Below are 14162 nucleotides of genomic sequence, written 5' to 3'. Positions count from 1 at the left end.
TTCGTCATCTTCAGGCTTCAGCTTCGTGCTTCTGGGAGCAAGAATTTTGCTCCCAGAAGCCGCAAGCCTGAAGATGACGAATGAGACTGTCAAACGTCGCCAAGACACTTGCAATTTTACATGGGAGAAAACCCGAACAACCAAAGACCTATATACAAACACCCGTGAAAACCTCAGAAAACAAATATATATATATATATATATATATATATATATATATTTATATATATATAAAGAAGCTGCCTCTTCCCTCTGCGGTGTGTCTGAGGAGGGGCCGCCCCTGGCCCATTCAGATGTGGGCCTTGGGTGAGGAGGTCTCCATGGCCAGCACTCTCTCCGGCCCTTCTCCCTGTCTCTGCCTCCAGACCTCTGGGAGGGGCATCTTAAGCCAAGGCAGGGACCCTCTTGCTCCTTTGGGGGGACTCTTCATTTCCTAGTGGGGTGCACCTCAAGTTCCCCAACAAGGCTTTGGGCAGCCGTGCTGTGGAAGGCCCCTCCACTGCAATGCAGGTTGCCAAGGATCCATGATGGGACCCATCACAGGGCTGGGTTTCCTTGTCCTCTGGGAGCTGGAGAGGCCCCGCTGTCCCCCCTTGAAGAAAAAAACCCCTGCCTGTCTGGAGAACAGCCCCCTCCCCCCCACAGCCAGGCCAGAGTCTGGGCATTGCTACATGCGAAAAAAGGCAATTTATTGCTGGGGGGGGGGCTGCCATCCTGGTCACTCTTCCGTGTCGCTCTCGGCGGCCGCGATGCTCTGCAGGAGGGGCAGGGACATGCAGTGCCTCTCGGGATCAGCCAGGCTGCTGCAGGAGAACCCCATTTTGGGCCGTCGCTGCTTGAAGGGCCATTTCCCTGTGGGGACACAGAACAAGGAGGAGGGTCATGGAAGGAGTCCCCCAGGGAAAAACCGCCCTGAGTTTCCCCCCTCCTGAGAATCCCAAATCCTCCTCCAATCTGAATCTGGAGGTTATTTTCCCAAGCTTCCCCCTCCTCATCTCTCCTCTTTGTCCTCCCCTCTGCAAACCTAACACTGCCTTCTAGCACTGATAATATTCCCTAGTTGGGTCATGAAATATTTGCAAGAAAACAAGATCACCTACAATCCACAATCCTCCTCCTCTTCTACTACTAGTACTTGTACTACTACCACTACTACATGCAGTGGGGTAGGGATGGGCGTCTCTCCAGGGCAGGAAGGGAGTGAGCAAGGAGGTCTTGCTCTCTGGCCATGCTAGAAGAGGCCCTTTGGGCTCCAGAGAGACCACACAGTGGAGGGAAGGGGAGGTGTGGCCCTTTGCCCGGCACCCCAGAGGAGGAGAGCCAGCCGTGAAAGCTGGCTGAAGCCCTCCTAGCTTCTAAGAAAAAACAGGACCTCCTGGGTTTAGTTTTCTGGGGAACTGGGGGGAGGAAAGCCCAGTGACTCCATCCCTGCTTTGGGGGAGGAGGCAATGTCCCCCGGTTTATTTATTTTATTTATTTATTTTGTCAATCACATATAAGGTAATAGGTAAAAGTATACACATAATTTGGATACATGAAGAGTAAATAAAAAAAGGAATCTTAGGACAGGGACGATAGGCACACAAGTGCACTTATGCACGCCCCTTACAGACCTCTTAGGAATGGGGTGAGGTCAACAGTAGACAGTTTAAGCTTAAAGTTTTGGGGGTTTGGAGAAGAAACTACAGAGTCAGGTAGTGCATTCCAGGCATTGACCACTCTATTACTGAAGTCATATTTTCTGCAATCGAGTTTGGAACGGTTTACCTTGAGTTTGTATCTGTTATTTGCTTGTGTATTGTTGTGGTTGAAGCTGAAGTAGTCATTGACAGGTAGGACACTGTGGTAGATAATTTTATGTACTATGCTTAGGTCAAGTTTCCTCACCTGTCATTGTCCGCAGAGGCCTGCCCAAGGCCCTCCATCGCTTGCGCAGGGCCATGCTCTCTCTGGGCAGGGGGGCCTCCAGAGTCCTGGCTGGGGGAGAGGCCTCCAGCATGGCCATCCTCACCCAGGCTGCCCTGGCGGGCAAGCTGTGACCCATAGGTTTCTGGGAGCCCAGCACGCCTTTATGGCTGAGGGCGAACTTGAGGCAGGAGAAGGCCACAGGGAGGGGCTGCTCCTGGACGAAGTGCCGGTACTCAGCCTCCTGGGTGACAGCCAGTGAGAGGCTGCCAGCATAGAAGACCTCATGCACCACGTAGAGGCTGCTCTGGGAGCGCAGCCAGGGCAGGTCGGGGCGCAGGGCTACTGTCCCAGGACGCAGGGCCAAAAAGGCCACCTTCTTATGGACACCGACCATGCAAAGGCGGATGTGGCGCAGGGCACCGTCCACCAGCCGTGTCTCCTCGTAGCGGGACTCGCCCCTCACTCGGGCGCTGTACTCGCGGGTGCAGTGGGTCAGCTCCCTTGGGGCAGGCCCACCAGGCAGCAGGCTTTCCAGAGGCCCGATGGGCACCAGGCAGCTCTGCCTGCGCAGGAGGGTCTGCCCCAGCTGTGCCTTCTTGATCAGCACCGTCAGGAGGTCATAGGAGGCGGCGTCTTCCAGGAAAGGCACCGGCACCACGGTGGGCCCGAAGCGCTCCTCGATGACCTGCAGGGAGACAGAGGGGGAGGGCGTCACAGGGAGAGTGGCCCTCCCTGCCTTTGGGGAACAGAAGTGTTGCTCCACCTCTTCTGTGTGCACGCTGGAAGAGAAGGTCAAGGTACAGGCCCTGGACCCAGATGGGGAGGGAGGGGGCCAAAAAGGTTAGGGGTGTGAGGGGCAGTGGGTGGGTGGGGCAAGGGAAAGATGCCACCGCTCAGTCCGTTTCAAGAGAATATGTAATCTCTGGAGCCCAAACCATCTGGGGGAGCTGGTGGATTCCCTCCCCTATTTTTCAGCAGGAAAAGGGGTGCTGGGATTCTGCCTCTTCCTCTCCAGCTTGTGGCCTGTCTTCTGCGGAGTTGATGAACCTCACAGGCTGGCCAAGTGGGTTTTCCAACAGATGTTTGGGCTGTTGAGATCTCCCATGATTTCCCAAAAGCTGTATCATCTGCTCCAGCCGGGCGGCACTTTCCAGATCTCAACCACCTCCAGAAAGAGCCCTCTGGATTTTCCTCTCTTGCATCCTTATCCTGGTGCTCTTGCTTGGACCCATGTACCAAGAGGTTGACATACATGCTGGCCTTTCTGTGCCCTTGTATAGAAAGTTTGGCATCCCTGGGACACGCAACTGGACTCTTCTCGTCCTGTATTTACATGTCTGTCTCTGGGAGCCTCCAGCCCTGTCCCACCCCTCAAAACGCAGCCCCAGACTTGGTCTCCTGCTATTCTCCAGGCTCCCTTCTCCCTCCGCTACAGGATTCGGCTTAGGGCCTTCCTGGTTCCCACCATGCGCAACCCTTCCTTGCCAGTGCTGGGTCACATCCTTTGTATACCCCCCCACCGTATTTCCAGTCCTCCTCCTCCTGCCAGTCCTTCATTGCCCCTCACAGGGTCTCCAAGGCATGTTCCTTCCTGAGAGGATCAGCAGCAAAGGGTCTCTGTTGTGTTCAAAGGCCACTAGGAAGGCTCACATCTCACCTGATAGACCAGCGTTTCTCACCCTTGGAGATGTGTGGACTTCAATTCCCCGAGTTCTATAGGCAGCAGGAATTCTGGGAGTCAAAGTCCCCTCTTTTTCAATTGACAGAGCTTAACAAACACCTTGATAGGCTTTCTGGGTGATGTGCTGCCAGGAGACTCCAGTCCCGTCCCCCAAGCTCTCCTCCCTGCCTGCTTAGTGCCTGTGCAGAATCCTGATTTTGTCTTCAGAATGGAAAATGGCACATCGGCTGCAGGAGCGAAGAGTGGTTCCCTCCCTCGTCGCCACCTTCTTGGTAGCAGCAGCCGCCACGGGTGCACCTTGGAGCCCTGCCAAATCCCTCTGGTTTGCTCTTCCAGTTCAGTTGCTCATGCTACTTGTGGAGAGTCCATTTGCCAGTAAGTGACCTCTGTGTGTGCGTGCACTCGTGCGTGTGTCAACATCTCTTACCCAATCTGGCTTTAATGGTGCAAACACATCTACCCACTTTTCTTGGCAACAATTCCAGGCTGGAGGCGGCTTCCAATTATCTTATTCCAGGCATGATTTGGAGTTTTCCCTCTTGGGTGGATCATCATTCCTCACCACTGCAGAATCCACTCAGGTTTAAGGTTGAACTGCTGGCTGGGCTTGAAAGTCATCCGCTCTTGATCTGGGACCCCACTGATGATCAGGCAGGAGCAGCAGCCAGAAGATTAGCTTGAACAAAATTAGTTTGGCCTGGAGAAATGATCTTTCTGCAGGATCCAATCTGGGTCGGTCACCAGGACCAGAGGTTTAGTCTTCTGATCTTTCGGACTCTTGCTGGAGCCCATCCTTAACTTCTCTCCCTGAACTTCTCTCTAGCAGAGGATGTGCTTTGGGCTGTTCTATGCATTTATGTGGTACCTCGTTGTGTGTGGCTTTTTAGATGTTGATTGAAAAGCTACACACAAAAGACACCATATAAATACCATACACAGAATAGCCGAAAGCACACCATCTGCTAGAGAGAAGTTCCCTGGGGATGGGTTCCATCATGAGTCTGAAAGCTCGGAAGATTAAAACTCTGGTCCTGGTGACTGACCCGGATTGGATCCTGCAACATTATCCTGGGACATGTAGGTTCAATTTCATGAATTTGTGAATGATCTCTTCCTCCCAGGATCTCATTCATCTGGCTGCCATCGTTTCAGATTGCAAGTGCACCTCACTCACTCTCTCCCCCTCCCTCTTTCGAATTGATGGATTTTGGAGAGATGTCCATCAATCAAGAGAACCGTTAGCTCATCTATGACCAAATGGGCCCAGGTGCCCAGGGCTCCCCCTGGCGAGGGCTGCCCCTGGAACTGTCACTTGCAGCTGCTGAGTCCCTACCCATCCAGGCCAAGGGGATGCAGGGGTCCTGCTCTGCCCCAGCTGCTGCTGCCCCTGACCCACATCCCATAGCCCTCCAGGGCAATGCCTTTCCCAGTGCCAGCTCTGCTCTCTCACCTTGTCCCGGATCAGTTCCCAGTTGGCATCTGCCTCGCTGATCTTGAGATTCGGGGTCCCTCCGCTGTCCATCTTGCCTGCTGCGGGGCTGGCCCATAAGGGACCTGGGGTGTTTATGGGGGGGTGGGCCATAAGGGAAGCCAGGAGAGACAGGGGGGAGCCAGTTGGGGAGCTCCGGAGGAGGGTTTTCCCCCAGGGTCCTGGAGGCAGGAGCACCAGGGCAGCAGCACAGAAGCCCACCTGGCCTGTGAAGTCACAAAGAGTGCTCTGCTTGCATCATCTGGGTGGGAGGGGGAGGAGGAGGAAGAGGAAGCAGCGCCCTTCCTCTGCCCTGGGGTGTTTGTGTCTGTGGCCATAAAGTCTGGGAAATGATGCAGGGAGAGCCAGCCCTGCAAGGTAGGACAAATGAGAAAACCGACTCCCAAAGACCGGGTGAAACTCTATTGATTGACATCGGCTTCAGTAACAGAATTTCGAATGCCTGACTGCATTGGCCCTTCTGTGCCTCTTCGGTGGGGGGTGGGCAGGTTTCCTTGCAGCAGCCATACTTGACCATAAACAAGCAATATTTAACAACCTCCAGGAGGCAGCCGGTCAGATTCTATTGTAAGAACTGCAATGCCAAGGAATCCCAAGAGTGAATCACCCAAGGAATCCCTTTCAGTTCATCTCAGCTGGGAGTTCTGATCCCCTCCCTAAATCCCAGCAAATTCAGGGAAAAGGAGTGGCTTCCCCAGCCCCCCCCTCCCTTTCCCCTCCCCTCCCCCCTCTCTGTATGTGTGTGGCTATGAAAGAAAGAGAGAGCCGCAATCTGCTCAGCAAGCCTCCAAGATCCCTGTGGATGGTTCTCTTTAAGATGGGGAATCCTGAGGGATCCCCTCTTCCCAATGGCTGGGAAGAAACTTTTGGGAGCAGCCCCTTCTATAGGTATGGAGGTGCCAACCACGAGGCTCTAAATGTGACATCCAGAGCCAACAGAGCACCATTACAAGTGGCATCTCCGGGAATTGAGCCTTGCTTGACCAGCTGCCGCCCCAGAATGGTCTTCAAGGGCAGCCCCACCTAGAGTGCATTGCGCTAGTGTAGATCAGAGATAAGTAAGGCAGTGGTGCGTTTGGCCTGGTCAGGTTGACCAGTTGAATTGTGGCCATGCATACCCAGCGGAGCTGCCTATCCTCTCCTCAGGCAGGGCTGCATTCCCTTAGGCATCCTTCCTTAGCACACTAGGGGCCGCTCTGTGTGCTGGGATCAGCTGGCGCAGCTGCTGTAGGACTTGTGGGAGCTCAGCCTGCCCCACAGCTCCAGCAGGCTGCAAGGGGGGCATAAGGCGCACTGCTGCCACTCTTCTCTTTTCCGGTTGCACCTGCTGGCAGTCCTCAAAGCGTCTGTCGGCAGCCTCGGAGCCCCACTGCTGACAGGTCTGGCTCTGGAAACGGCTGTCCTGCTTGCCCCCAGATGGCCTGGGCTCCCCCGGGCCCTCAGTAGCACCAGCCTGGGAGGCTTTGGCTGAAGGAAGGGCTCCCCACCCTCTGTGTGCTGGCATTCAGCCCAGGGCCCAGAGGGAGGGAGGGAGGGAGGGAGGGACCTGGAGAGTAAGGCACACCCTTACTCTTCCCTTGAGGATGGTCTTTGTTTTGCACACACCTGTCGTTCATGGTTATCCTTGGTCACCTATGGAGATTCTCCATCGTGCATATCTGACCCAAAGGCACTTTTTCCAGAGGTGATTTTCTTTGTTTTTCCTGGAAGACATTTCGCTTCTCATTCAAGAAGCTTCTCCGGTTCAGTTCTTCTGAAGCAGCTTCTTGGATGAGAGGCGAAAACATCTCCCAGGAAAATTGCCTCTGGAAAAAGCACCTTTGGGATACTCCCGTTTGATTGCTCAGAGCCAGCGAGGGCAGAAACAGGCCAAGAACTGGTCACATTCAGCCTGCAATCACCAAAATCGCCCTCCGTCCACTCAAGCATGCATCCCAAGGGGCTGAAGTGGTTTAGGGGGTCCCAGGCAAAAGTGGGGTGGGGGAAAGGGACTCCCCCGGGCGGACTCTGTCCCACTGTGTAAACAGCTGCCAAGCTTCTAGACAGGAACACCAGTCGGCTGAACCTTTATTGAGGTCAGCTCATCTCTGGGCAGTAAAATGGCCCCTGCTGCTCCCCCGCCTCAGCCAAGCAGAGGGAGAAGGTCTCATTGGGATCAGCAGGCGGGGTGACCAAGAGCGCCCAAGGGCAGGGTCCTCCCTGGCAGTGCTGTTGCCAGGCTCTTCCGAAGTCACTCGGGCGCTGCTCTCCTGAAAGGAAAAGTGCAATTAGCATCCAGCCCAAGGAGGGGGCAGGTGGGACTCCACCCCGAGAGCAGCGGATGCTGTGGGGATGTCCTGGTTCTCTTTTGGGCTGCCAGCCCCGAAGGCTCTACTGCTGCCACAGAACCGGGCCTGGGCATGGACATAGGCAAGTTTGAGCACCCAGCATTTTCTTCCCCTTGGGGCACCCCATAATTTCCACCCAGCAGAGCCCCAAGTAGCCAACTCGGCTGTGGTGGGAGCTGCTTCCCCACATCTGGAGATTGCTTGGGCAGAAAGCATCAGCAGAAGCTTCACTCCCCCATCCGTTTCGGATCACTGCCCAACCCCTTGCAGGTAGTCAAGTTTAAGGGTCTCGGGAACAGAGAGCCCAGGGACACAGGTCTCTAGTTGGCTTGCTTTCCACCTGCTGGAGAAGGAATGCATCAGGGCCCTTCCTTCCTCCCTCCCTCCCTCCCTCCCTTCCTTCCCAGCAGATGTTCAAAGACACCCCAGGCCAAAGTCAGCAGTTCAATTCACATAAGGCCACAAATTAGTGTAAAAGGTCTGGGTGGTTTACGATCCAGCACATTGTGCGAACAAGGCCTTACAGGTCATCTTAACCCATAAGGGTGATTCTTTTGTGCATAGAGGTTGTGCGCATGCGGGCACTTTGTGGTGTGCCAGTTTTATGCTTAGCCTATGTGCAGAAAGCCAGAAAGCCCCCCTTCCTGGGGGAGGCTCTCAGCTGCCCAGAGGAAAATGACCCCCACATGGCCATGGAGCAGGTGATGCCTCTGAAACCACTTCTGTCCCCCCCCCTTACTGGATGGGGCCACCCTTTCCAAGCAGGTCTTGGGGTGGTCACTGGAGATCCTAAAGTGGACCTCCCTCAATATTCCAAGCCTTGAGTACCAAAGCACTCTGCGCTGAGGACTGCACCTCTTGCCAACCAGCCACACCAGCCTTGCCCTGGTGCCTGCAGAGACTGTCTCCCTCCCCAGATCAAAGGGGAGTTTCCTGCTTGTAGCTACAAGCAGCTACAAGTGGGGCCCTCGAATTGCAGCTTGATGGCTGCCTTCCGGTGCAGGTGGGGCGCCAGCATGTCAATGGGATCAGCCCACCCCCAGGTTCCTTGCTAGGCTTGTCCTGAGCTGGAAATGGCGGAAGGGCCACGGGGCTGGGACCGATGGGGTGGGGAATACTGCGGCATCTGCTGTGCCCCAGAGAGTGAGTCCAATGGAACTATTTGGGGGGCAGCAGCAAGGGAGTGAAAAATGGACATTGTGGCTGAAGAGCCACGGGAGGCCTGTGCATCATTGGTGGAGCCCAGCCAGGCTGCAGGAGACTTGCCTCCCCTGCCTTGGGGGACAAGGCTGCTGGGCGAGCTGCTAGAAGAGCCCAGCTGGGGAGAGGTCGGCCATGGCCAGGCCCCATAACCTTCCATTAGCCTCAGCACGGCCTGCTGGCCCTGCTTGGCTGCCAGCCACCTTGGGGAGCGGCTTGCCTTGTCCCGGACATCGGGGCTGGCCCCGTGCTCCAGCAAAACCCTCACCACATCAGCCCAGCCTTCCTGTGCAGCCACGCCGAGCAGTGGCCCCTTGGCTACAACTGTGCTTGGGTGCGCCCCACTCTCCAGCCACAGGTGTGTGATGCTCCCATGGCCCTGCCAGGCAGTCAGATGCAAGGCTCAGCGGCATTCCTTGTCGAGGGCATCCATACCTGCTCCGTAGCTCAGCAGCAGCTGGGTGGCCTCAACCTGCCCCTGCCAGCAGGTGACATGCAATGCAGTGAGGCCCTGGGTATCCCGCCCCTCCAGCCTGGCCCCATGCTCCAGTAACAATTTGGGCATCTCCACACAGCCCTCCAGCATCAGAAGGTACAGCATGGGCTGACCCTCAGACTCAGACCAGTTCACCTCTGCCCCCTTGCGCAGAAGCAGTTTAGCGATGCTGTGGTGTCCAGCCAGCACAGCCAGAGACAAGACCGAGAGCCTATCGTAACCTCGGTGGTCGATGGGAGAGCGGTGCTCGAGCAGGAGCTGCACAGCATCTGTGTGTCCTTCCTTGGCTGCCAGCATCAGTGGGACATGGCCATCCTGGTTTGGTTCGCCTACGTGGGCTCCAGCCTCATAAAGGGCTGCACATGTCCTGTGGTGGCCCTGCCAAGCTGCCAAGTGCAATGGGGCCCGGCCCAGGCCATCTGGGTGATTTTTATCCAAGCCCCGCTTTAGCAGAGACTGGACAACGGCTTGGCTGTTTTGTCCAGCTGCAACACCCAGAGCAGTCTGGCCTTCACTGTCTAGGATGTCAACGGCTGCCCCCAAAAGCATCAAAGTCTCTACTGCTGTCCAATGGCCATGGAGGAAGCAGCCAAGAGTGGGGTGCAGTCTCTGGAATCAGCCTGGTCCAATTCGTCCCCTGCTTCCAGCAAGAGCTCTACGACATCCACCTGGCCTTCATAGGCAGCTACCAGCAAGGGAGTCACATTGTCCCGGTCGGCATGTCCTGGAGAAGCACCGTGATCTAAGAAAAGCTCTACAACCTTGGCATAGCCATGGCTCACTGGAATGCACAAAGAGGCCACAGAAAGGGCCGTCTGCCCATCCATATCAGCGTGGTCAACACAAGCCCCATGGCTCAGCAATACAGCCACAATCCTCTGTGGCCCATGTAGGCAGCAGCAATCAGTGGTGTGCGCCCCTCAGAGTCAGCCCGGTTGACATCTGCTCCATGCTCCAACAGAGTGGCCACAATGTCCTCGTGGCCACCCCAGGCAGCGGCCCTCAGTGCCGTTCTCCCCTCAGTATCAGCGCAAACCACACTGGCGCCAGCTTGCAGCAGGACAACAGCTTCGCCCCAGGAAACTGCACGCAGTGCCATCCAACCTTTGTGATCTACACAATCAACCTTGGCACCATGGGCCAGCAGGCAAAGCAGGGCCTTTGTGTGTCCTTGGCGAGCAGCCACGGTCACGGGGGTCTGTCCATGGTGATCAGAGGCCTCTGGCAGCACACCTTGAGACAAGAGCAGCCCCACTACTTCATGGTTGCCGCTGTGGGTGGCACTTGCTAGCCACGTGCGCCCATCCATTTATTTTTATTTATTTTATTTATTTATTTGATTTTTATACCGCCCTTCTCCCGAAGGACTCAGGGCGGTGTACAGGCAAAAGTAAAAAAAAACAGACAATACAATATACAATTTAAAATGCAAGTTAAAAAACTTATTATAATTAGCCTAAAAACTTTAAAATATATAGAAAACTAAAACCCCATTTAAAATTAGTAATAAGAAATTTAAAATCGATAAAACTTAAGCCAGCCCCACGCGAATGAAAAGATGTGTCTTCAGTTCGCGGCGAAAGGTCCGAAGGTCAGGTATTTGGCGTAAACCCGGGGGAAGCTCGTTCCAGAGTGTGGGAGCCCTCACAGAGAAGGACCTTCCCCTGGGGGCCGCCAGCCGACATTGCTTGGCGGACGGCACCCTGAGAAGTCCCTCTCTGTGAGAGCGTACGGGTCGGTGGGAGGCATGCGGTAACAGCAGGCGGTTCCGTAAGTCCTGCTGGTTAACATTGGTGCCATTTTCTAGCCTCCTTTCCCTGGAGTGCCGGATTCTGTGGGCCGAGTTCAGGAGTGGCGCCAGTGGTCAAAGAGAGCAGGCAGGTGGCCGGGTGGGAATTCAGTGGCCTGCTTCAGAGCCCCAAGCCCCACGGAGCCGGCACGGGAGGCATGCAGGCCCGGGTGGAAGGCGGCCTTTTCTGAGGCATCCCCCTCCCCTCTTTGGATCACCCTGTAGTGGGGGGAAGGTCCTCTGCCTTTGCACAAACTGGGCGGGCATTTTTTACAGAGGATTGGTGTGGGGGGATGTACAGCCCTCCGGGATGAAGAGCAGGGCAAGAGAAGGCTCCGAGGTTCGGTTGGAGAGTCAGGCCAGATGGCGGAGGGAAACTCAAAGCATTGGGGGCTTCAGACAGGCAGAATGTGCTTCAGAATGTGCAGCTCCTGACTCTAACAGTGAGTGACGTCAAATTGGCCACGCCTACCAAGTCAAATGACCACCAAGCCACGCCCATAGAACTGGTAGCCAAAATTGTTAAGATTTCACCACTGCCTCCGTGGAAAGCTGTGCCTGGAAGGTGGACCAGGACAGCTGCAGCAGCTCTGTGGCAAGAGCCTCTCCACTCCCCCACCCCAAGGACCCTGCTCACCAGGAAAGAGGCGCAGCAACCTCTGGCTGTGAGAGCGGACGCTGCAGACCAGGAGCAGCCAGGGTGGAAGCAGCCGCAGGTGGCTTCCCAGAAGTTGGGTAGTGGACTTGCTGGGCCCTGCAGTGGGGCCCCTTTCCTCCTCTTCCTGGCAGTCTCTCTTGGCCGCATCCAACGCATCTACCACGATCAGCAGAGGCTTTGTGGGGGGTGGCAGGTCCAACAGGGCAGCAGCACCGTTCTGGGGAAGAAGGGAAACCATTGACAAGAGGGGAAGGGGAGCCCCCAGAGTTCTGCAACTGGGGCCAATAGGCCTAGGCCAGGCACCCCTCGCAGCTGCAGGTTGGATTATATTTTGTCTATAAATTTAAAGCTATCTGATGAAAGGAAACACCATTTGGACAGTCAACAAAGACAAGCAGCTTAAAAGCAGCATGTAGATCGAAAGGCAATTTAAAGCAAAGAAAGTAACTGGATAAAAGTTAAAGCATCCATAATTTATTGTGAGCACTGACTGATGTGCTTCAATCTGCCTTCTGACAAAGCCCTGCCAACAGGCCCCCTGTAGAACTGGGGGGCCAGAGTGGGGCCCCTGCATCAGGCCCCACAGGGCAAGCTAGTTCTGCAGCCCCTGGCAGCTTTCTTAAAGGGGCGGGCAGCCTCCATTGCTGGGGCCACAGACCCAGCCTGCCTCTTCCAGCATCCAACCCCTGCTTTGGCCACTGGCCCACGGGCCCCTTTTACGAACAGGTTTCCCACACGTGGGCAGAGTGCCTGGCGGACGCTGCTCTAAGCAGGCAGGAAAAGCACATTCGGCCCAGGAATGCGGGTGGAAACGGACGCAGGAAATGATGATGCGCCTGCATCATCGCTGCTCATCCAGGAAACCTAGCACCCGCATTGATCAGGCTGGGGTCTTTCAATGCTGGCAGCACAATCCCTCCTCCCAGCCAAAGTTTTAAGCCAAGCTATCCCACGCTGGTGGTGTTTCTGTTTCTAGGGATCGCCAATGGCACTGGCTGGCCTTGCTGTGTCAGGATCAAGGGTGAAATGCTCCCGGTTCGGACCAGCTCGCCCGATCCAATAGCGATGGCGGCGGGTGGTTTGGATGACCGGTAGCAAAAATCCCTGGCTCCACCTCTTGCCTCTGCTGAGCTGCACCATCAGCAGAGGGGTTTTTTTTTTAACTTTTAAAAGCAGTTTTTCTTCAGCCAAAAACATGCCTTTAAAAGTAAAAAACAAAAGTCTTTGAGGATCCTGCGGCTCAGTTGAGATTGGTAGAGCCTTTAAACTCTTTTTTTTAACAACCTCTTCGGCCAAGAGGTTGGGAAAAAAACGGCTTTAAAAGGCTCCTCTGGCGATCCCAGATGAGTTCCTCATCACCAGAACCTTTAAAAACATGTTTTCTACAAGCCCTTCAGCCGAAGAGCTTGTTAAAACAATTATTTTAAGAGGTTCTGGGCTGCTATGAGGGAACTTCAACTGAGTTCTTCAGTGGAGCCTTTTAAAATCTTTTTTTCCTCTGGCGATCCCAGATGAGTTGCCTGATCATCACAGGCTTTTAAAATCATTTTTTAACAACCCCCACTTACAAGAGCCCCCCCCCCATGCCCACCCAATGCCCCCTCCTCACTTACCTATAATTATTTCTCCTTTCGGGCCGTTTTACTTTACATGCTTTTCTTCAGCTACTGTAATCAGTTGCATCAGCTAGCGACTGACTCTGCCTGCTTTGCCGGAACTCTGGGAGTTGGTCCACAAACCTTAAAGTTACTAAGGTTGGAGACCCCTGATCTAAAAAATAAATAAAATAAAATAATAAAATAAAATATTTGTGCAGCTTTCTGAGATTTGGTGTGTTTTTGTAGTGTTTCACTCAAAAATGAAACACTACACAAACACACAAAATCTCACAAAGCTGTATATGGCATTTTGTGTGTGTGTGTGTGTGTGAGTTGTGTGTGTGGAAAGTGTGAAAGTTGGTTTTTGGTACCTCTTATTGTTTTCGATACTTTGTTTAGTATTTTTATTATTTATTGTTATTGGCCACACCCACCCAGTCATCTTACCACCAAGCCACGCCCACCAATTAAGCCACGCCCACAGAATCGGTAGGGAAAATTTTTAGATTTCACCCCTGGTCAGGATGAGCCCCGTTCCCTGAAACTGTCCACACACACCCCCCCCCCACCCCCAGCCATCCCCACAATTCCCAGACTGCAAGTAGGGCAATCCAGGAAGCGTCTGAAATCCAAGGCAGCCAAACTGTCTGGATGGCCGCATGTGCTTACAAAGCACCCCATCAAATGGGGGGTGGGGGGGATGGGACACCTATCCTCCGCCCCAATATGCCCGAGAAGGCCGGCAGGGACCTGGCGGGGAGCGGGCTGCATCTCCGCTCTCGGGGAGGGGCAGCGCAGGGACTTCGGGGCTGGCGAAGGCGACAAGCCTGTCCTGGGGCAGGGAAGCCGAGGGCCGCTTACCTGCTGAAGACCTCGTCCGGATCTTTCCACGCGGCCGCTTCCAGCTGCTCCGGGGCGCCAGCCCGACGGAGGCTCTGGCGAAAGGCGGCCAACAACGGGCAGCGTTCGACCTGCCGTATCAGCCGCAGCAGGAAGCCGCGCGGGGTGGAGGTGGC

General features: G+C 54.9%; 1 protein-coding gene and 1 pseudogene across 1 annotated transcript; both read right to left on the bottom strand.

Annotated features, from left to right (window-relative positions):
- Positions 1–196: 196 nt before the first annotated feature.
- C5H11orf42 (chromosome 5 C11orf42 homolog) lies at positions 197–14140 on the bottom strand. The gene is made up of 5 exons (XM_058185270.1): positions 14008–14140; positions 13162–13318; positions 11528–11765; positions 1888–2593; positions 197–852 (listed from the first exon to the last, which is right to left on the bottom strand). The coding sequence occupies exons 3-5, from the start codon at positions 11702–11704 to the stop codon at positions 719–721; spliced, it is 1017 nt and encodes a 338-aa protein (XP_058041253.1). The 5' UTR covers positions 11705–11765; positions 13162–13318; positions 14008–14140; the 3' UTR covers positions 197–718.
- Positions 7347–11528, bottom strand: LOC131199465 (ankyrin repeat domain-containing protein 50-like; annotated as a pseudogene).
- Positions 14141–14162: the final 22 nt, after the last annotated feature.

The sequence above is a fragment of the Ahaetulla prasina genome, chromosome 5 (genome assembly GCF_028640845.1).
Source record: "Ahaetulla prasina isolate Xishuangbanna chromosome 5, ASM2864084v1, whole genome shotgun sequence".
In the NCBI taxonomy this organism is placed as follows: Eukaryota; Metazoa; Chordata; class Lepidosauria; order Squamata; family Colubridae; genus Ahaetulla; species Ahaetulla prasina.
Note: the sequence above shows the minus strand (reverse complement) of the source record. Positions and strands in the feature narration are given on the sequence as shown.

Bases quoted from the DNA above. Each gene is read 5' to 3' on its own strand.
- C5H11orf42 (XM_058185270.1), bottom strand. From the start codon at position 11,704: ATGCGTTGGATGCGGCCAAGAGAGACTGCCAGGAAGAGGAGGAAAGGG. The intron at 2,594-11,527 runs GTGAGCAGGGTC...GTCTCCCTGCAG, and splicing joins GTTGCTGCGCCTCTTTCCTG to GTCATCGAGGAGCGCTTCGG. The intron at 853-1,887 runs GTGAGGAAACTT...GTGTCCCCACAG, and splicing joins GCCTCTGCGGACAATGACAG to GGAAATGGCCCTTCAAGCAG.